Below are 22,119 nucleotides of genomic sequence, written 5' to 3'. Positions count from 1 at the left end.
AGTTTAGCATCCACTTCATCAGACCACTTCTGTATTGAGTACTTCACTGGTACTTCCTGTTTGAGTTTTTGCTTGTAAGCAGGAATCAGGAGGATAGAGTTATGGTCAGATCTGCCAAATGGAGGGCGTGTGAGAGCGTTATATGTGTTTCTGTGTGTGGAGTAAAGGTAATCTAGAGTTTTTTCGCCTCTAGTTGCACAGGTGAAATGCTGGTAGAAATTAGGTAAAACAGATTTCAGTTTCCCTGCATTAAAATCACCGGCCACTAGGAGCACCGCCTCTGGATGAGGATGGCCCTATACAGCTGGTTGAGTGCGGTCATAGTGCCAGCATCAGTTTGTGGTGGTAAATAGACAGCTACGAAAAATATAGATGAAAAATACTTTGGTATATATCTTATCATGAGGTATTCTAACTCAGGTGAGCAGAACCTCAAGACTTCCTTAATATTAGAGATTGCGCACCAGCTATTATTAACAAAGAGACACACACCTCCCCACTTCAGCTTACCCAACGCTGCCGTACTGTCCTGCCGATGCATAGAAAAACAAGCTAGATGTACACTGAGTGTAGACAACATTATGAACACCTGCACTTTCCATGACATAGACTGACCAGGTGAATCAAGGTGAAAGCTATGATCCCTTATTGGTGTCACTTGTTAAATCCACTTCAATCAGTGTAGATGAAAGAGAGGAGACAGGTTAAAGAAGGAATTTGAAGCTTTGAGACAATTGAGACATGGATTGTGTATATGTGCCATTCAGATGTGCCAGGCGCACCAGTTAGTGTCAAGAACTTCAATACTCCTCGGTTTTTCAGGCTCAACAGTTTCCAGTGTGTATCAAGAATGGTCTACCACTAAAAGGACATCCAGCCAACTTGACACAACTGTGGGAAGCATTGGGGTCAACATGGGCCAACATCCCTGTAGAACGCTTTCGACACCTTGTAGAGTCCATGGCCCAATGAATTGAGGCTGTTCTGAGGGCAAAGGAAGTGTTCTTAATATTTTGTACACTCAGTGTATGTTATCCATGTGACTCTGAGAAACATAGGATATTAAAGTTCTTCAGGTCCCGTTGATAGGACAGTCTCGAGCGGTGTTTGTCCAGTTTGTTCTTGTAAGTTCGCCAATAGAACGGAGGGTAGAGACGTTTTATGTACTGGCCAACGTAGTTTCGTCAGGGTCCCCGCACGTCAGACTCTCATAAGCCGCCTTTTTCTTTTACGAGTCGTGGATTAGGGCCTGGTCCAGGGTGAGCAGTATGTTCTGCACCTACGACTCGTTGAAGTAGAATGCTTCATCCAAATCTAGGTTAGTGATCGCTGGTCTGACGGAAACATTATGTACAAAAAAAGTTAATATCAGCGAAACCCCCCCCACAAAATAGCAGAATTAGTCAGGAGCCCGTAAAACAGCTGCTATCCATCTCTGTAGTCAGCCCTAATGTATGCTGCCTAAATGAGGATCGCTATTTCTCTGAATACATCACAGCCGTTCCTCTCCTGGCCTGCCCTTTATTCCCTGTCATCGGACCACAGCCACCACACTCCTGTCCCTAACCCCCCACCTCAACACCCTCCTCCTGGAGGGGTTACCCAGTGGTGGTCTGACACATGGGCTATTGTTTCTGTGGGATTTTTTCCAGGCCAATCAATAATATAGAATTAGATGTCACTTATAAGCCATGAGTGGCTTAGGGACATGTGGTTTATGTGTTTATAATGAATATTTGTGTGTGTGTGTGTATGTGTGTGTGTGTGTGTGTGTGTGTGTGTGTGTGTGTGTGTGTGTGTGTGTGTGTGTGTGTGTGTGTGTGTGTGTGTGTGTGTGTGTGTGTGTGTGTGTGTGTGTGTGTGTGTGTGTGTGTGTGCGTGTGTGTGTGTGTGTGTGTGCGCGTGCGGATGTGCTTGTGTGGTTTTGTGTGTGTGTCTATGAACAGAAATGGATCCTCGCTACCACTTTACTGAGAGCACAGCGTTTGAGATCTGGAATGTGACAAGGAGAGACACCGGGGTCTACACTGTGAACTGTACCAACGAGGTGGGGTCCGACAATACCACCATCAGTCTGGACGTACAGTGTAAGTCTGACCCACTGGCCTTTAATCTGGTCTGTCTACGCACCTCAACACTGTGTTAGTCCACTGAGCTCAAGTCTAGGCATTAGCTCAGGGATTGAAAACAAATCTTCAGGACTCAGGCAAGGTTTCTCAGTCCTCACGCGAGTGTGGTTCATCAAGCCGCCTACATTACACGCCAGTGTTGTATACCCAATACAACCCCAATCCTGTCACAACCTTGAACCAACCGACCGACACATCCCCATCCCACTGCCTCCACTCTTAATGATGTAATAATAGCACTGTTCTGAATGTAGGTCTGAATGTTCCACTAAAACCCACAGTGCAGTACAAGCCTAATGGACAGACAGCACAGCGCTATCCTGATCCGATGGAACCTGACAGTTGGAGGTATCCATAATGTATAGAGGATTGCAATAGCTTTTATGGCTGGCGCTGTAGCCCACTTAACAATGTCGTTCCTGTTTAAAACGACTGTGGTCTTTGAGAAGGCTGTAAATGTCTCTGGTAATTCCATCAGTGTGCTGTGTCTATGAACACAGACAGGGGCTTGGGGCACTAATGCAACTACTGTTGTAAGTAGATGATACCCACAGGAAGAGAAGACCACACAGCCAGGTGAAAAGGGATTACACTACAGTATGTTGGTTGAGTCATAGTCCTGCTGTATCCAGGACATAGTGACTGACTGAAGGAGGGATGGAAGGAGGGAAAGTGGGCCATGATGACGGCACCCTGCCTGCCAAAGTTAAAGTGGAGGACAGGCGGCATGCAATGGAGAACCTCCAGGGTGACGTGGCCCAATTTAGGGACACTGAGTTGGGCAGGGGTGTCTGACAGTAGGGGGTTGGGACAGTTCCAAAATATGCTGGGGTTAAATTGATTGGCAAATATTTAATGTAAAGTGATCCATACAGAAAGGTCATTAGTTACAGTATGTATAGCGTGTCTGTAGGATCAGTGATGCTTAGAATAGAATAGAATAGAATAGAATAGAATAGAATAGAATAGAATAGAATAGAATGGAATAGAATATAATACAATAGAATGTATAGAATAGAATTGTAGAGAGAGTTGGGAGTTGGTGGGTGGTGACTGATTGCTCCCTAAGAATGTTACTTTGTTATTGTTTCTCTAGTCCTACTTTCTTATTGTCTACTCCCCAGATGCCCCTAGTGTGAAGATGGAGGAGGACCCAGTGTATGTGGATGTGGGGGAGACAGCAGGCATGTTTTGTGTAGCAGATGCCAACCCCATCATCAACACTGACATGTTCTCCTGGAAATGGCTGGCGAGAGACCCCATATCCCCATCTCATCTCACCTCTCCTTTCATTCGATTTTATTTCCCTTTATCTGGCCTCCTTTCTTTTATTTACCATTTCTTACCGTTTATCACTCACCCTCTTAAATGCAGAGTCGTGCCATATTTCACCGGCTCTAACTATCCTTCCGCCCCACCTCTCCCTGCTCCCGGCTCCACACTCAGCCCAAATCCAGAAAAATAGCTTTCATTACGGCCCGGGGGCTAAAGGGCACATTTATCTACGTACGCTCTCTATCCTGTATCTACTGCTCTCTCTCTTTTTCTCTCTTTTTCTCTCTCTCTCTCTCTCTCTCTTTCTCCGCTCCCCCTGGCGTACCTGTACTGATCTTGCACAGGAGGGGGTGGGGGTGTACGAAGGTCTGCATGCTGTCCTCCTGTCTTCCTATCTTCCTGTCTTCCTCTTGTTTACCCCTCTGTCTGTCTTCCGCAGGGTGAGGGGGAGATGGAGGAGATGGGGGAGCAGAGCCAGGATGAGGCCACTGGGCAGCTGACCATCCAAGGGGCGACTCGGGCCCACGCCGGACGCTACCAGTGCACTGCCGACAACAACATAGCGCCCCCTGCCAGCGTGGCGGTCCAGTTGGTGGTACGCTGTGAGTCTAACGAGCTCTACCAAGATCTATCAATCATGTAGTGTGTTCACATCAAGGGTGCAATGGAGTGGAAAAGGGTTGTGGGTGTCTTTGCTTGTGTGGCACCATTAATTATTTCTATGCACATCTGTACGCATTTGCATGTATTCCATGTTTCTGACTATCCATTTCTGTTTGTACATGTACAGTGTGAACATCTCTGGGTGTGTGTTTGTCCTGTCCTGTGTAGTTAAGCCAGAGCTCCAGAAGGGGGCTCAGTGGAATAAGGTGGCGAGCAGAGGGGATGGCACCAGAACAGCTGAGGTGGTGTGCCAGGGAGAGGGCATCCCGCGGCTCCACTTCTCCTGGGCTAAAAATGGCGTGCCCATGGACTTCATACACCCAAGGTGAGAGCATATCACACCCCTCACTCTCCATCTGGTTCTCACATTCACCCCATTTCACACACACACACACACATGCTCGTACTCACACACACACACACACACACACACACACACACACACACACACACACACACACACATGCTCGTACTGACATATAGACACACAGGCACACACATCCCTAAAACAGGCATGTCTAACAATGTAGAAACTTTAAACTACTGTGTCATGAGAATGTGGCAAAATATTCATGATGGTGGATAACTAGATTCGTTTCCATAGTTTATCCATTCATTCAGTATCTCACCATTAAATCTTTAATTTGGGACTTTTCCCTCTCCCTATGCAAATACCTGTCACAGTGCCTGCTGTCTGCCCTATAGCCATATTGTGTGTGTGTGTGTGTGTGTGTGTGTGTGTGTGTGTGTGTGTGTGTGTGTGTGTGTGTGTGTGTGTGTACTGCAGGTACCAGGAGAAGACAGTTAGGGAGGGCTCATTACACACCAGCACGGTAACCGTGGTGAACGTGAGTGCAGTGCTGGACTACGCAGTATTCACCTGCACCGCTCGCAACACTCTGGGAGAGGACACACTCAACATCCAACTTCTCAGCACCAGTATGTGTGTGTGTGTGTGTGTGAATGGGTAAAAGGTCAAAGGTTAGGTCAGACATCAGGGCCCAGGGATGTTGCTATGATGTAAAACACATATTTTACAGCCAACTGCTAGAGTCCCATTGGTCCTAATTTAGCTACATCCTCTCATACAATAGTGTATGTGCGTTTGTGTATGTGCTGCTGTGTCCATGATTCTATTAGTGTGGGAGGACCCTCCAGCTTAGAGAGAAAATGTTCAGTCACTCTCCACTGTAGGAAGAGCAAGCCCTCAGTGTCAGACACCCTTTAGCTATGTCATTTCTACAGAGTATCTCTCCTTTATCCCCTGCCTATAGCTCTAATTCCCCTCTCTGTCAGATAACGCTGCAGTGATAAGCTTTCCTCTCTCCGCGCGCACAGGCTGAGTCGCCCTCTGGCTCACTAACAAGCGTATTCCTACGCCAGCGATGTCAACAAGGCCCCTGCTTCCAGCGAGCCCCCCGGCCTCCATTGGACACATTTAATGTTTACCATAAAAAGCGTGAAATACAATCCAATATTCACTGCTGTTTTTTTCTCTCCCTCCGTTTTTTTACTGCCGTGAATATTCATAATTAATCTGACGCAGCGATAATAAATGTTATATGCTTCCTTATCATCAGAAGGCTGGGAAAGAAAGAGGTTGAATTCTCTCTCTCCCTGCCCGCCTTGCTGCCGCGGTTTGGATTAAAAAAAGACAGATCCAAATAAGACTGACCCCTCTAACCTCGTGTCTTATGAGCGGAACTGATAATGGAAATGATTTACTCTGCAAACAGAGCTGCCTGCTTGCCTGCAAGCACAGCTTCTCTCTCTCATTCTAGTGCTCAACTCTCTCCGTCTCTTCTGCTCTCTTCCTCTACCGTTCTCTCTTGTTTATTCCTTCTACCCCTCCTTCTCTCTCTCTCTCTCTCTCTCTCTCTCTCTCTCTCTCTCGTTCTCTTTCCCTACATTTTTCATCCCCTCTTTTCTTCCCACTTCTCTCTCCCCCTCTCTCTCTCTCTGTCTCTCTCTCTCTCTCTCTCTCTCTCTCTCTCTCTCTCTCTCTCTCTCTCTCTCTCTCTCTCTCACCTTCCATCTCTCTCTTTAACACACAGATCAACCAGATCCTCCCTCAGAGTTCCGCCTGGTCAGCTTCACCCATGCCTCTGCAACTCTAGAATGGATCCCAGGCTTCGATGGGGGCTTGGAGCAGAGATTCCGTGTCAGGTGATAGAGCGTTGACTACAGTTTGGCTAAACATGATTTGTAAAATATTGTGATCTATTCTTTGCATTCATAAGCAACCAACACATCCTTGATAGGCATATTAGGAACAGGTCTGGATCAAGGGTCAATTCCATGTCACTCCTGTCAGGTTAGAGCCCATCCCTGGACTGACTAAGATACTGTTGATTGACAGGTACCGTTGGGCTGGCTCTGTGAGTTTCCTCTATGTGGATGTGTTCCCTCCGAGGGCAAACATCTTCAGTGTGACGGGCCTGTCCCCCGCCACCACATACAACTTTTCTGTCAACGCACTCAACTCCATGGGAGAGAGCAGCTACGCAGACAACAACTCAGTACTCACCATCACCACCGAGGGTCAGTCTAGAGCAAGTTCACAGCATGACTTCTGGGTCCTAGCTAGGAGAGGGACAATGGTCGGACATTGGATGGTTTGGACTCCTGCCCAGCTGGTATTGAGATCAGGTTATGTCTCTAATGATCCCCTATGCCCCATTTTGTAGAACAGAAATAATATTGGCACTATATGGGGAATAGGATGTCATTTGAGATTTCACCCAGGTTTATCTTGCAGCTGTAGAACAGCACTGATGGTTTTTTCCCTGTCTTCCTTGGTTCTTCTAACCAGAGTGGGAAGGAGCAGTCCAGGAAGAGGATCCCTTACACACTGAGGGTAAGTTTATTATTCAAACCTCTATAAAAAAGGCTTTTTTTGGGACTGTGGAACACTGCTATTTGCAAAGCAGCTAGCTTCATTTGGCTAAATCATGTTAATGTATGTACCTCCCAAGACACTTAATGTTTGTTCTTTGAGTAATGGTACTGTAGTTATGGCAGCTGTGGTCGTAAATGCTACCTTCTTTCCTTGTGTTAGTCTTCTATCAATGAAGGAAGTGAGAGACCAGCTTTCATACTGATTATTATTATCCCTTAATAAGTTTGACTCAATATGCAATAAACTAATTTACCACAAAAGAGTCAAAACTCAGTGTGAAGTTCAATTGTTTAATACCAAAGACGCAACAGCTGTAATGCGCGCCCATCGATTGGTGCCGCCGTATACGTGCCTTTCGAGTGGGCGCAGCACTCTCTTATATCCCAGCAAAGCTCCCCACCCATACAATGATATATCAGTAGTTTTCCACTAACATCACACAGCACTTTCCACTGACCCTTTCACCCTGATTAAGGACATGGTCTTCTGCTAACCATAACCCAGGAGTTGCAACCATCGCAACCACTGTTGGCACCACTTCCTCTTGTCTAATTGCTGTCTAGACAATGGAGCATATCTGTGGTTTCTAGTCACCGGAGCCCTAACAGACAGTTACCTAAAACTACATACTCCCTAATATGCACTAACCCTTTTTCTCTACTTTCAATATAACCTTAAAATACAAAAACATCCCCCAAGACTTAAGGCCTCATTCTATTTCTCCTTAGTCACAAAAAAGCTATTAATCACACAAACCGCAATTATTTACAATTTAATACCCTGTTCCTGCATCTTGCTTCCTATGATGTTGTCATGGTGGATCAACTCATTTCCTGTTCTTGTTTCTCTTGTAAACCAGAGACGAGTGGGTTGTCGCTGTATCAGACTATGATCATGACGGTGGTTGGTGGGACTCCGCTGCTGGCTCTCAACTGGCTGGGCTGCCTCCTGTGTCTGAGGTGGAAGAAGAGGTGGGGCCAGACAGGTAACCATGGCGATACCATGGTCAAGGTTGTGTGACTGTTTTCTTCTGCATCTCAGTCTCAGAAACCTCTGCCCAAGTCACCAAAGAGTTGAGCCTGAATCTTAATGCAACTCTCATTTCTTTCTTTCTGTCTTTCTTTCTTTCTTTCTTTCTTTCTTTCTTTCTGTCTTTCTTTCTTTCTTTCTTTCTTTCTTTCTTTCTTTCTTTCTTTTGTAGTGTCTGAAGGTCTATTGATTTTGCTGATGTTTGCAAATGGTGTAATAGATGAACTTTACTCTGCTTTGCTGAAGCATTTGGAAAAGCATTGCTACATAGGTTTCTTGGAATAGAGGACATTTGGAGATATGTGAAAGCCGGGGATTGGTTTATTAAAATCACGCCATACTATGTCACATTGGATATAAATACTGTGTCTTAAACAAAGGACTGGGAGAGAGACAACATATTGGATCAACAGATTGGCCGTTTCTCTCCAGATATAACTGCAGATATCTGTAAATTAATACTGTGAACTTTGATACAATAAATCTTTATAATCAAAGAACAGTGTAAGCGGACTTCTTATCATCACGGCATTATCAGCAACGCTGTCTTGGACACCACACTTTCTTTCTTTCTTTCTTTCTTTCTTTCTTTCTTTCTTTCTTTCTTTCTTTCTTTCTTTCTTTCTTTCTTTCTTTCTTTCTTTCTTTCTTTCTTTCTTTCTTTCTTTCTTTCTTTCTTTCTTTCTTTCTTACTTTCTCCCGCTATTTGTCTCTCTGTGTCCTCTTATCTCTTCTCTTCCTCCTTTCCCTCCAAACATCCCCATCTGCCCCTCCCTCCCTCCACAACCCTCCTCCAAGGCTGTCACTTCTTCCCTCTATCTTTCCCTTTATCTAATTTATTGTATTTTTTGTCCACCGTCTCCCCCCCCCTCTCTCTCTCTCTCTCTCTCTCTCTCTCTCTCTCTCTCTCTCTCTCTCTCTCTCTCTCTCTCTCTCTCTCTCTCTCTCTCTCTCTCTCTCTCTCTCTCCCTTCATCTCTCCCTCACTTCCTTTATCTCTCTCTGTCTCCCTCAGTTTCCGTTCCCTGCGACTGTCAAGTCGCCTATCTCCCATACCTGTCATCTCACTCTCTCCTCTCTACCCTTCGTCCCCACACACCATCCTCTTCTCTATTTCTTCATCCATCCTTCTGTCAGACCTCTTTTAGTTCTTCAATAGTGCCCCTATCCCATTTATAATCCCCACTCATTCATCCCCCACCCTCTCTCTCTCTCTCTCTTTCTCTCGCCCTCACTTTCTCTCCCTTTCTCTCACTCTCCCTCCCTCTCTTCTCCAGAGAGTAAAGGCAGTGTTTCAGATGGGAAGAAGAGTGAAGGAGATGGGTGAGTCATCATCTTAATCTGTCTCTGTGAGTCCAGACTAGCCAGCACCCAGTCCAGTCCAGTGGGTACAAACAAATGACTATACGTCCAATCCCCTCACAGAGGCCTAAGCCCTGCCCTACTGACAGACAACACCCAGCACCCACAACAGCAAAATTACAGGACCCTTTGACAGACAAAAGTCTCCCGTTTTGTATGATGTCATATAGCAACAAAAGAGTAAAATGTACAGTAGACGATGTCAAATAGCAGACGCTCCTGTCAGTGTGAATTTGCAATTAAGGGGCAAAGCAACAACGCAAATACAGGTGTCACATCCGAAAATAATTAAAATGTAATACGCCATATGGCATTGACAGGGCTATGCTCTTGTGCACTGTACTGAACTGTACATGTCTTTGTAGGTAGCTATTTTCTCCCTGAGGATTAAAAAAGAGTGACATACGACGTGTGGGTGGGTGATGGGATGGAGGGTGTTGATTGGATGATGTTGATATGCCTTAATTTAAAAAAGGAAAAATAAAGAAATAAAAGAGTAAGATGGGAGGATGTGAGTGGGTGGTTGGGGAGTTGGGATGTGATGCTGTGTTTTCTAATAAAAAAATATACAGAAAAGTAAAAAAGAATGGAGGAGGTTAGACGCTTCGTTCTGTCTGTCATATCCAGGTCCACTGTGTCCACTGCCAGCGGCTCCATCAGGTATGAAGACAGAGAGCTGGTGAATCCTGCGGCCCAGCGCACCCTCCTCATCGACAACGGATCAGAACCAGACAGCAGCGTCTACGAGAGCTACGCTGGAGTGAGATGAGAGAGAGGGAGGAGGTGGGGAGAAGGGGGGGAAGAGGAGGCGGAGGACAGGGGGAGGGGAGAAGAGAGAGGAGAGAGAGGGCTGGGAGAAGACAGAGGGGGAGATAATAGAGAGAGTGAGAAAACACGAGTGGTGGATGAAGGGGTGAGAAGAGGAAGGTGACAAAATAAAGAGACATAAAGGGAGGGGCTTAGAGAGGAATAGGAGAAGAATAAAGGGAGAAAACAGGAGGGATGACAGTTGGGAGGATGCTAGCAGACAGAGGTGGAGAGGTGAGCAGAAACGGAAGGATTAAGGAAGGGGGAGATCGGTCAGAAGAGAGGAAGTGGAGGAGTCAGGCATAACGAGGGAAACAGAGGAGAGATAAACGAATAAACAACTTTGGCTGTTCTCAGAGTAGGAAAGGGAGATCGATAGCCCACAATTAGCTTTCAAAATACACTTAGATCCTGGTGAAATTGCACATTGTAAAAGGCCAATAAGGCTTTGAACCCTGCAGAAAAATGTTAAGTAGAATATACCAACACTGGCAGAAAGAGAGTATTGTTAGAATTGGCTCTAATGCAAGCAAATTCTCCTCAGAGATGTTAGCTAACCTTGAGTTATAGAACAATACATCTAGTCTAGGCTACAAAATATACTGTTTGTCAGGTATCTCTCTCCAGAGTCACCATGTACATTATAGCATCTGTCTCTGTTTTTCACCTATGGTCTTTGTCCTCCCAGGAGAGCTCCCACTACTACTACCCCACCAGTGACTACTTCCCCTCTCTCTACACCCACCCCGAGGGAACACAAGAGTCAGGTGAGAGAAACCAAAATACTACTATGAATAATACATCACAAGAGCAAAAACAGAGACATTTCTCTGTTTAACTTCAAATTAACTCTTTGGCTCTCTTTTTCAAGATGGCCACCGCTACCCTCTAGAGCCCATAGGCCATGAGTATGAGGAGGTGAGAGACTGGGGCATGTATCAGGATGTGCTGGGGTTGTCGCTCCCACTGCCTCTTTCCCAGTTTGACCCCAGGTTACCAGAGCAGAGGGGAGAGTGGAGACCACCACCACCCAGTTACCCTCAGGTCAGCACAACCCCACTGGGATAAAGTACTAGTTATTGATCCCCTGTGGGGTGATGACTCTTATGGTTTCACATATTGGACTAGATGTGTTTTCTCAGCTTGAGTTTTTTCCAAATAACATTGGATGGGAAGTTTTGCCTCAAAATTACTTAAAGTTAGGATTTGGCCTACAGTGCTGTATACTATTGTCATGTCTCTCACCTTCCTGACATAGCTTCCCTCTCCAACAGGGAAGTGGGAGGGGCATGACTTCCCCGCAGCAGCCAATCAGAAGGAAGGATCCGGTGGTTGAGCGACGCCCAGAGAGAAACAACTATGATTTACCTTTTGAGCTCAGAGGACAGTTAGTTTAGGAAGCTTATGCCTTGATTCCAGAAAGTGGACAATACCTCAGACTAAAATACAAACTCTTAGTGCTGTGCTGGTATTGAGTACTATATGAATAGGAAGCCTTTCAACTGATCAAATCTTTACTACCAAAAGGTATGGTATTTACAGTAGGTGATGTTGTGGGACAGTCAATCAATACAAACTAGGCCTACCATCGATCCAAAGACCTCAAAGATGTAAAATGTAAAAGATGAAGCAAGAAAACATACAGATTTTTTAGTAACAGTTGACTATACTCTACTGTACAAATATATATATTCTAGTCCTAGGCTTAACTGATACACAATTCCACCATGCTTCCAGTGTATTTTATACAGGTACATGTCATATCCAAAATATTTCTCTAAGGGCCTTTACTAGAAATGTCACTCCAGCAAGATGAGAGATGAAGAGGAAGAGGGAAAGACAGAGAAAATTACAGTAAACTTCAATCAAGTTTGCAGTCGTGTGGTGACACAGGTTTCCCTCCCTCCTCCCCAGACCATCTTCCTACCCCAATGCTCCACTTCCCTCTCCTCCTCTCTCCCACCCTCCTCCTTTCCACTGCTATCCTCCTCTCTCCCAACCTCCTCCCTCCCACTCTGCTCTCCTCCTCTCTCCCAACCTCCTCCTTTCCACTGCTCTCTTCCTCTCTCCCACCTGCAGACCCTGCACTCAGACAAGCAGAAAGACAGACAGGTAGACAGGGACACAGACATTCAAGGTAGACAGGGAGACAGTCAGACATCCGCTGGCACTGTTGGGCCATACGTGAAGCAGGACTCGCAGCGCCGCCCAAGAAGAAACCATCTTCCATGCGCCTGCTTGCCACGGGCACCTTGCCATTTTGAACAATCTGCTTGTCTGTGACACACGTCCCTCACAGCGGCAGACGAAGCCTGGGATTATTACAACCCCTGGTCACTGTCCAAATCTCCTCCACCTCCCTCCCCCTCAACCACCTTTCCCTCCTTCTCCCCCCAACCTCCTCCCCACTCCTCTGAAACAAAGAGACCCTGAGCCCTCCCAGTGCGCCCCTCCAGCCCTGGGGTGAGCCTCTGTAGGTCGGGGATGAAGGCAGTAATTGAGCGTGGTAATGTGTTGTGAAGGTAAAACCACCACACTGTATCAACAGGCTGCCTCCCTCCCACTAATCCAGTTGTCTTTCACATTTCAGCTTCAACTCATCATTCTAGAGAGAGACCATGCAAGCCATTAGTCCTACTCTGCAACGAGAAAGAGAGAGAGAGAGAAAGAGAGAGAGAGAGAGAGAGAGAGAGAGAGAGGAAGGGAGGAAGGCAGAGAGAGGGTAAGCGAGTGGAGAGAGAGTATGACAGATAGATGTAATTTAAGATCTAGGTAGAAAGTCCACCCTCAGATAGCCCTCTAACTTAGTTTTATTGTGCAGATGGATAGTTAGTTCAAGGTAGTTTAAGTTCATTGCAGGATATTGCTCCCTGGTCTGTACAGATCGAACTGATACGAACATTTTGACGATGTACCTGATTACAAAGACTTGGTGTTATTATTTAGGTGAGGGTTCAGATTAGGAATCATTGTCCTGAGAGCATAGCATCTACACAAACACACACAGGGATGTTCCTCCTCCAACTTCCCATAATATCTGGGGGTGGTGTGTGTGTGTGTGTGTGTGTGCGTGTGTGCGTGCATGTGTGTGCGTCCCCCAGGAGGGCGAAGAACAACACTACTCTGATAATTGCATAAAACTCACATTGAACACACTTACACACTGACACACTCAAACACATTCAATATTATACACACAGACACACACAATCAACACCCTACTTCCTCGTTCTCCCTCAAGCTTGATTTGTCATATCAGTCAAGAGTGCATACACACACAGACAAATACACACAGACAGACAAATACACACACACAGACAAATACACACACACAGACAAATACACACAGACAGACAAATACACACAGACAGAGTCAAAAACATCCTCTTTATTTACTCATTCCAAGGGGAAAAATAGAATAAGCCACTGGTTCTATTTTAATGAGGATCATTCCGCCTGCTTTAGGATCTATACTATTTCTGGAGGAGGTCTCACATGGGATCTCAGATATTGTTTATTATTACTACTCTGTATTGGGAAAATTCTCACCAAATCGGCCTAAAAGCGTAACTGTTGTGAACACAGTTGTGGAAATATTTACAGTTAGGGTCTATTTCAGATCATGCACGTGACTGATAATGATGAAGTCTGTGTTCTTCTACAGTTTACTCTACATGCGTTTCCCCTACATTGCCAGGCATCTGCAGTTGTCTCTACCCAGCTACCCAGATGATATGAAAGAAATTAATCCCATTGATTCACCAGACGACTGGTGCTGTCTCTCAATTAGGTGTGCTATTTTCCATCATGGACTGTCTTGACACATTTGTCTCATCACTGAACAATTGTTTAAGTTCCAGTCAAAGTGACAAGCAGGTATTCAAATGAAATTCTCTTCTGCTGCCGGTGCATCATCGAGGAGTGGAGAGGAACTATAATCTGCTAAATTGAAGGTTTGACAGCCTAATACAGGCACGTCAACGTCCATTTCCCTTCTTTCATGTCATGGGCGGTTTGATGTGTTATGTGCAGAAGAAGGTCTCAACGGTACGAGTAGGAACAGGAAACAAATGGAGAAATTAATTCGCTTAATAATATCAGGTGGTTTTTCCTCTTTATACACCTCTTTTCTATACCCCTTTTTCTATACAATATGTTAGAACAGAATACACTGGAATAAAAGTGAATAGTCCTTTGTCAATCCCAGGTGACTAATAATGTTGCTGAACCAATGCAGTAACACAAACCATACAATCAGTAATGTCATGAGCACTCTCTCTCCCTGGTAGCAACATTAATTGCATTCAATTATCTTCCACTCTGCTCACCTCCCTCTCTCTACTCAGCCTAACTAGCTCCACCTGCCCTGCTCTGCTCTTGTTACCTGGCCAGCTGCACTGCATTTCCCACTCACCATCCTCACCTTGCCTCACTCTGTTCTAATTACTCTGCCAGCTGAACTGCATTTCCCCACTACCACTCCCAGTATATCAAGCCCTGGTTTTCAGCCAAGCCCTGTCAGATCGTCTTCAAACCCGGACCAGTAACCTGCCTGTCTGCGCTCTGACTCCTGTTTGTGATACCGATCCTTTCTTGACTGCCTCCTTGTTCTACTGCCCCGTCTATCCCAACCTGCCTTCTGGACCTCGACTACTCTCCGATCTTCAGCCCCTCCGGTCTCCGACCACCAGATGAGCGTGCCCAGACGTTTCACCACCCTCAGCCCGATACGCCGCTCCATCACTGGGGAACACACACACTAAGCACTTGGACTGGACACCCCCGGACATTTGGTGACCCCCGGAGCACAGGTACCCACAGGAGGACCCTGAAAGACCCCTGACACCCCTGGGACTCCTCTTCCCGCCTGTAACCTTGAATAAAGAACTCTGAATTTGAACTTGCGCTCTTGGGTCCTCTTCTGTTCGTGACAGAACGATCTGACCATCATGGACCCAGCGCACTCCCTGACCACGATGGAGGAAGAGCCAGAGAGGACTGCCCTACAGCGACTGGAACGCTCTGAGGGAGACATAAATCGGATGGCTGGCGACATCGCTTCCCTTCTCCAGCTATTCAACCAGCAGCAACAACAGTTCCAACTGCAGCAACAACAGCTAGCCCAAGCCCTGCAACTACTCTCAAGCCCGGCTACTCCACCTGCACCCCCCCTGGTCCTTTTGTTCCTGTACCACCGATACTCCTTCATCCCTCCGCTGGAGGTCCCAATGCTGCAGGCCCGGCAGTGCTGCCACCAGATCCCCACGCTCCTGAACCAAGGATTGGGAACCCGGAACGTTTTGATGGCAACCAGAAGCAAGTAAGACCATTCTTGAGCAGCTGCCGAATCCAGTTTGCACTACAGCCCAGGACTTTCTCAACAGAGGGAGCCAAGGTGGGGTATGTCATCACACATCTCACCGGTCGAGCTCGGTTGTGGGGAACGGCGAATTCGACCGGCAAACCCCAGCCTGTGCCTCCTTCAGTGCCTTTGAGGAGGAGATGTTAAAGGTCTTTGACCTAGGCTCGCCAACAGCCGAGCGTCACAAGCTCTGCTCACCATCCGTCAGGGCAATCGGACAGTGGCAGACTTCTCCATTGACTTTCGTACCCTGGCCAGTCAAAGCTCGTTTAACCCAGAGGCACTGGTGCAAGCCTTCCTCCATAGCCTGGCGGACTATATCAAGGACGAGCTTGTTTCCCATGACCCGCCCTCAACGCTTGATGCCGCCATTGACCTTGCCGTTCGCATTGACCGCCGTATACAGACCCGGAGGAGGGAGAAGGGCCGTCTCAGTCAACCTGCCATCCGTACTCGGGTCGATACCGCTTCTGTCCAGCCCCTGCCTGTCAAGTCCCATAGCCAACTCAATCAGCCTGAGCCCATGGAGATTGGCCGTGCCTCTCTGACTCCCGAGGAGCGTCGGCGCCGTCTAAGCTCCAACCTTTGCCTCTACTGTGGTGGCGAGAATCACCGTGTCGCTACTTGTCCGGCAAAAGCCGCAGCTCACCAGGTGTAGGGGGAGATCCGGGTGAGCTCAACAAGCCTTCAGTCTCCCTCCATCCGAAAGACCCTGCTTCATCTCCGCCTTCAGCTTTCTGACAAGACTCATACATTGGCCGCCCTTGTGGATTCCGGAGCCGAAGCAAACATCATGGACCCTGAGCTTGCACAGCAACTGGGCGTGAACCATCATCAACTGACACAACCCATTCCTGCACGAGCCCTGGATGGGCATCATCTTGGCACTGTCACTCATATCTCCGCCCCTGTGACAATCCTGCTGTCAGGAAACCACCAGGAGTCCATCCAGTTTCACCTCCTACACTCACCTGGCCAACCACTCATTCTTGGATACCCGTGGCTCCGTCAGCACAACCCCCACATCGACTGGGAGACAGGAACAGTCCGTGAGTGGGGGAAGGAGTTGTCACCAGACCTGTTTAAGGGGGGCCACCCTGCCCGTTCACCGGGAAGGATCTAGCGCTACCTCCGACATATCCAATGTTCCGGCCTGTTACCACAGCCTGAAAGAGGTGTTCAACAAATCCAAGGCGACATCTCTACCCCCACACAGACCCTATGACTGCGCGATTGATCTCCTGCCTGGCACAGCACCTCCCAAGGGTCGTCTGTATTCACTGTCAGCCCCGGAAAGAAAGGCCATGGAGGACTACATTAATGACTCTCTTGCCTCCGGGATAATTAGACCGTCGTCTTCCCCGCAGGAGCGGGATTCTTCTTTGTCGGCAAGAAGGACGGTTCTCTTCGTCCATGCATAGATTACCGGGGTCTGAACGACATCACGGTTAAGAATCGCTACCCACTGCCCTTACTTTCGTCTGCCTTCGAACTGCTGCAGGGAGCCACTGTATTCACTAAGCTGGACCTTCGCAATGCCTACCATCTGGTGCGGATGAGGGAGGGAGACGAATGGAAGACAGCGTTCAACACACCAACCGGCCACTATGAATATCTCGTCATGCCCTTCGGCCTCACCAATGCCCCAGCAGTTTTTCAAGCCCTAGTGAATGATATCCTCAGGGACATGCTAAATACGTTCGTATTTGTGTACCTTGACGATATTTTAATATTCTCAAAGACTCTGTCAGAACACACGCACCACGTCCGGTTGGTCCTGCGCCGCCTGCTGGAGAACTCTCTTTTCGTGAAGGCAGAGAAGTGCGAGTTCCATGCCAAGACCGTTTCATTCCTGGGGTATGTGGTGACCGAGGGCAGCATTCAGATGGATCTCACGAAGGTGTCGGCTGTCACTTCCTGGCCAGTTCCTGAGTCTCGGAAGAAGTTGCAACAGTTCCTGGGCTTTGCCAACTTTTATAGGAGATTCATCAGAAACTATAGCACAGTGGCTGCACCCCTCACGGCGCTAACCAGCACTAAACAACCGTACCAATGGACATCAGCTGCTGATAAGGCCTTCAATATCCTCAAGACATGTTTCACTTCTGCTCCCATCCTCCAGATGCCAGATGCAGCAAGGCAGTTTGTGGTGGAGGTAGATGCTTCGGACGTGGGAGTGGGTGCAGTGCTTTCTCAAAGAGCAGCTGAGGATGGCAAGATGCACCCCTGTGCCTTCTACTCCCGTCGGCTAACCCCTGCCGAATGCAACTACGACATTGGGAACCGCGAGCTGTTGGCTGTCAAGCTCGCCCTTGAAGAATGGCGGCACTGGTTAGAGGGGTCAAAGGAACCATTCGTAGTGTGGACAGACCACAAGAACCTGGAGTATATCCAAACAGCCAGGAGGCTGAACTCCCGTCAACAGCGGTGGTCTCTGTTCTTTACGCGCTTCAATTTCACGCTCTCCTACCGCCCGGGATCTCGCAACATCAAACCTGATGCTCTTTCCCGGATGTTTCAGAAGGACGAGACCACCGCCATGACAGCTCCCATTCTTCCCAGCCACTTGGTCGTAGCGGCCCTCACCTGGGAGATCGAGAAGCAGGTCATGGAGGCTCTTCGGGACCAGCCAGGTCCAAGCACCAGCGCCCCCAACCGTCTGTTTGTTCCAGCAAATCTCAGGTCACCTGTGATTCAGTGGGGGCACGAATCCCGTCTGGCCTGTCATCCCGGCATCACTCGCACCCTTCATCTGGTCCGCCAGCGGTTCTGGTGGCGGGGGATGAGACGGGATGTCCGAGAATTCATCCGAGCTTGTCCCACTTGTAACCGAAACAAGACTCCCAACCAGCCTCCTGCTGGGTTGCTGCAACCCCTACTCATACCCAAGAGGCCCTGGTCCCACGTTTCACTGGACTTTGTTACGGGCCTTCCGCCCTCTGACGGACACACAGTCATCCTTACCATTGTTGACCGCTTTAGTAAGATGACCCACTTCGTGCCCCTTCCCAAACTACCCTCTGCTAAAGAGACCTCCCAGGTGGTCCTGGAACATGTGTTTCGTATCCATGGCCTACCCCAGGATATAGTGTCAGACCGGGGCCCGCAATTCTCAGCAACCTTTTGGAAGGAGTTCTGTCATCTCCTTGGGGCCACCGCCAGCCTATCGTCTGGATTCCACCCGCAGTCAAACGGCCAGACTGAACGCATGAACCAGGAGCTGGAGAAGGCACTGAGGTGTGTGGCTTCCCAAAATCCCCGGGCCTGGGCTCAACACCTGCTCTGGGTGGAATATGCCCATAATTCACTCACCAGTTCCTCCACCGGCTCTCCCCCTTTCAGTGTGTCTACGGGTATCAACCTCCACTGTTTGCCAGCCAGGAGGTGGATGCCACCTGTCCGTCTGCTCTGCGTATGCCCGCCGCTGCCGCCGCACTTGGGCCCAGGCTCGCACTGTGCTCCTGAAGTCTGGAACCAGCTACGCCGTCGGTGCCAACCGACGGAGGACCCCAGCACCTACTTACCGGGTTGGTCAGAAGGTCTGGCTGTCTGCCCGGGATCTGCCGCTGCGGGTTGTATCACGAAAGCTGGCCCCTCGCTTCATTGGTCCTTTTCCTGTGCAGAAAGTCATCAGTCCAACGGCGGTCCGACTTCAGTTGCCCGCTTCCATGCGGGTCCACCCCACCTTCCACGTCTCCAAGGTCAAGCCGGTCCATGAAAGTCCCCTGGTCCCTGCAGCTCCGGCGCCACCTCCTCCGCGCCTCGTAGATGGCGGTCCTGTCTTCACCGTCCCGGCGGCTGCTCCGCTCTAGGCGAAGGGGTAGGGGTCTCCAGTACCTCGTTGATTGGGAGGGCTATGGTCCAGAGGAGAGGACCTGGATCCCGGCCAGGAGGATAGTGGACCGGACCCTTATCACTGACTTCCACCGACTACATCCTGATCAGCCTGCAATCCGTAGGGGCCGTCCAAGAGGGGTTCCTAGCCGTCCGGCCCGCCCTGCTCCTGTCTCAGTGCCTGTCCTGTCTCCCGACCGTGACCCTCCAGCTCCTTCTGAGGATGAGGAGATTCACTCGGACCGCTCGGAGGAGTTCTGACCCGCCGCCTGCTCCCCTCCACCCTCCCGGCATGATGTTGTTCTTGGGACTTCTGGGGCCGTCCCTTGGAGGGGGGGTCCTGTCATGAGCACTCTCTCTCCCTGGTAGCAACATTAATTGCATTCAATTATCTTCCACTCTGCTCACCTCCCTCTCTCTACTCAGCCTAACTAGCTCCACCTGCCCTGCTCTGCTCTTGTTACCTGGCCAGCTGCACTGCATTTCCCACTCACCATCCTCACCTTGCCTCACTCTGTTCTAATTACTCTGCCAGCTGAACTGCATTTCCCCACTACCACTCCCAGTATATCAAGCCCTGGTTTTCAGCCAAGCCCTGTCAGATCGTCTTCAAACCCGGACCAGTAACCTGCCTGTCTGCGCTCTGACTCCTGTTTGTGATACCGATCCTTTCTTGACTGCCTCCTTGTTCTACTGCCCCGTCTATCCCAACCTGCCTTCTGGACCTCGACTACTCTCCGATCTTCAGCCCCTCCGGTCTCCGACCACCAGATGAGCGTGCCCAGACGTTTCACCACCCTCAGCCCGATACGCCGCTCCATCACTGGGGAACACACACACTAAGCACTTGGACTGGACACCCCCGGACATTTGGTGACCCCCGGAGCACAGGTACCCACAGGAGGACCCTGAAAGACCCCTGACACCCCTGGGACTCCTCTTCCCGCCTGTAACCTTGAATAAAGAACTCTGAATTTGAACTTGCGCTCTTGGGTCCTCTTCTGTTCGTGACAAGTAAAACCTTACCCTATATGCTGCACCACATTTTCACTTCCTGAACTAAATAGAGATTAAATAGAAATTACCCCAGTCCTGCTGTACAAAAACCTGAGAGTACATCCAGGCAACTTTAGCGCAGTTTCCTGCAGCGGGTTATGCGAGAATGCAAAGTGAATACAAAGAGAATGCAAACTGAGTTTTAGATTTGGATGAAACTAAAAAACAAATACAAGAGTTGTTTTACGAAAGGCAGCTTTGAAATAAAAACAGAATTAATGGTTAATATTTGATGAAGGCTGATTTGAATCCATGCTAAAGCTAAAAGAGTATGGTGAAGCTCTTTAACTATTGATGTTGGCTAATGGCTTTGATGGCATACACGTTCCTCCCTGCCTGGACCACGTCGTTAAAGAACACCAGAATACAATAAAACCAGTCATTCTAGCAGTGCATTTAGAGTACATGGTGACTAAATGCATTTGCATGTTGGGTAGGCTATAACAGCACAGGGCTTTTAAAGATGTGTAACACGCATTGAGGGATGTCTATTGCCATTTAACAACCATAGAGGTAATATAAAAACAATGCTTAACTGACAGTGTTTTATTGAATGTTAAGTATTATTTCAATGTCCAATGTTCACCATTGTGCAATATGTTGACAGCACTGCATTACCGTAAGCTTGCTGAAGACATCTGTAGAATACAGTAGCCTATGTGCCTGTGATTCTCAGCCATGGTCAGTGGATTATATTCACCTGTTTGAAGACTACCTGCTGAAATCTAAAAAAGGTTAAGAAAATGTTTTCTATCCAGGGGTCTGATGCAGTGTGGCCAGTGGCATGTCTTGTGAGGAGGAGGAGGAGGAGGAGGATGTACAGCATGTTGAGAAGTAGAGAACGTGACTGGATGGGGACAGTCCAAAAGCCACCCCGACTCCTGCAGCGAAGACTGTGTCCTCTGTTTGGGGGCCTGAATTGGACCCTTTGTCCATTGTGACCGGCCTGGACTGGTGTCTCACTGTTGTGTAATATTGTAGTGGCTGGAGAGGCTGTGCTAACAACTCTCCAAGAGCATCGCCCCACTGGGCTATAACTGATGGAATCAATGTTGTTTCCGTGTCATTTCAATCCCAAAAAATAAATGTGATGGTGTTGAATCAATGTAGTAAACTAATTAATTTTGAAAAAAAGAATCATCAACATAAGGGCATTTAGTATTTTTTTCAACCAACCTTTAACCTAAATCCAATGACATGGTGAATTTTTTGTTAGTTTACAACTCAACCAAATGTAAATCAAACCTAGAGGTTGAACTGACGTTTGTGCCCAGTGGGGCTCTTCTCCTTATTGTGTTTCTCAGTACGGTACAGTACTGTGCTTCTTCAATGCACTTCCTTCCTGAACGTTCTGGACTAATTGAATCTGTGAAGGACAGTTCCCTTCCCACTCATCTTTGATGATGCTTAAAGGTATGAGTACTGTGTAGATTAATTATTGTTTTAATGCACTTGCAGACCAGAACCGTTTTTTTTTAAATTGTTACTGCATTCCCTGCATTTAAAGGTGTACAATACATTGAAAAGGCAACAGCATTGAAAACTCTCCAGTGTCACATTCTGACGTTTTCTTAAGAATTATAAAGATGTATTTTTCCATCTGTCTATCTAGTCTTCATTCTTAGTACTGTAAGGCCAATGTGGGAGTACAGACAGACAGACTGACTGGCAAGCACAAGACGAGGTATAGTGCAAAAGAGAGAC

The 22,119-nt window shown here is 48.0% G+C and overlaps 1 protein-coding gene across 1 annotated transcript in view; it reads left to right on the top strand.

Moving 5' to 3' along the window:
- LOC123492837 (nephrin-like) overlaps positions 1-11,969 on the top strand; it is a 39,551-nt gene extending 27,582 nt beyond the window's left edge. Inside the window, exons 16-29 of the mRNA XM_045225983.1 lie at positions 1,947-2,087; positions 3,254-3,378; positions 3,844-4,006; positions 4,236-4,392; positions 4,855-5,006; positions 6,122-6,233; positions 6,427-6,608; positions 6,880-6,924; positions 7,826-7,951; positions 9,272-9,317; positions 9,984-10,116; positions 10,852-10,930; positions 11,035-11,207; positions 11,438-11,969. Coding sequence (XP_045081918.1) covers positions 1,947-2,087; positions 3,254-3,378; positions 3,844-4,006; positions 4,236-4,392; positions 4,855-5,006; positions 6,122-6,233; positions 6,427-6,608; positions 6,880-6,924; positions 7,826-7,951; positions 9,272-9,317; positions 9,984-10,116; positions 10,852-10,930; positions 11,035-11,207; positions 11,438-11,560 — 1,757 coding nt within the window. The 3' untranslated portion in view covers positions 11,561-11,969. The remainder of the gene's footprint in view (positions 1-1,946; positions 2,088-3,253; positions 3,379-3,843; positions 4,007-4,235; positions 4,393-4,854; positions 5,007-6,121; positions 6,234-6,426; positions 6,609-6,879; positions 6,925-7,825; positions 7,952-9,271; positions 9,318-9,983; positions 10,117-10,851; positions 10,931-11,034; positions 11,208-11,437) is intronic.
- Positions 11,970-22,119: the final 10,150 nt, after the last annotated feature.

The sequence above is a fragment of the Coregonus clupeaformis genome, chromosome 17 (genome assembly GCF_020615455.1).
Source record: "Coregonus clupeaformis isolate EN_2021a chromosome 17, ASM2061545v1, whole genome shotgun sequence".
Lineage (NCBI taxonomy): Eukaryota > Metazoa > Chordata > Actinopteri > Salmoniformes > Salmonidae > Coregonus > Coregonus clupeaformis.
Note: the sequence above shows the minus strand (reverse complement) of the source record. Positions and strands in the feature narration are given on the sequence as shown.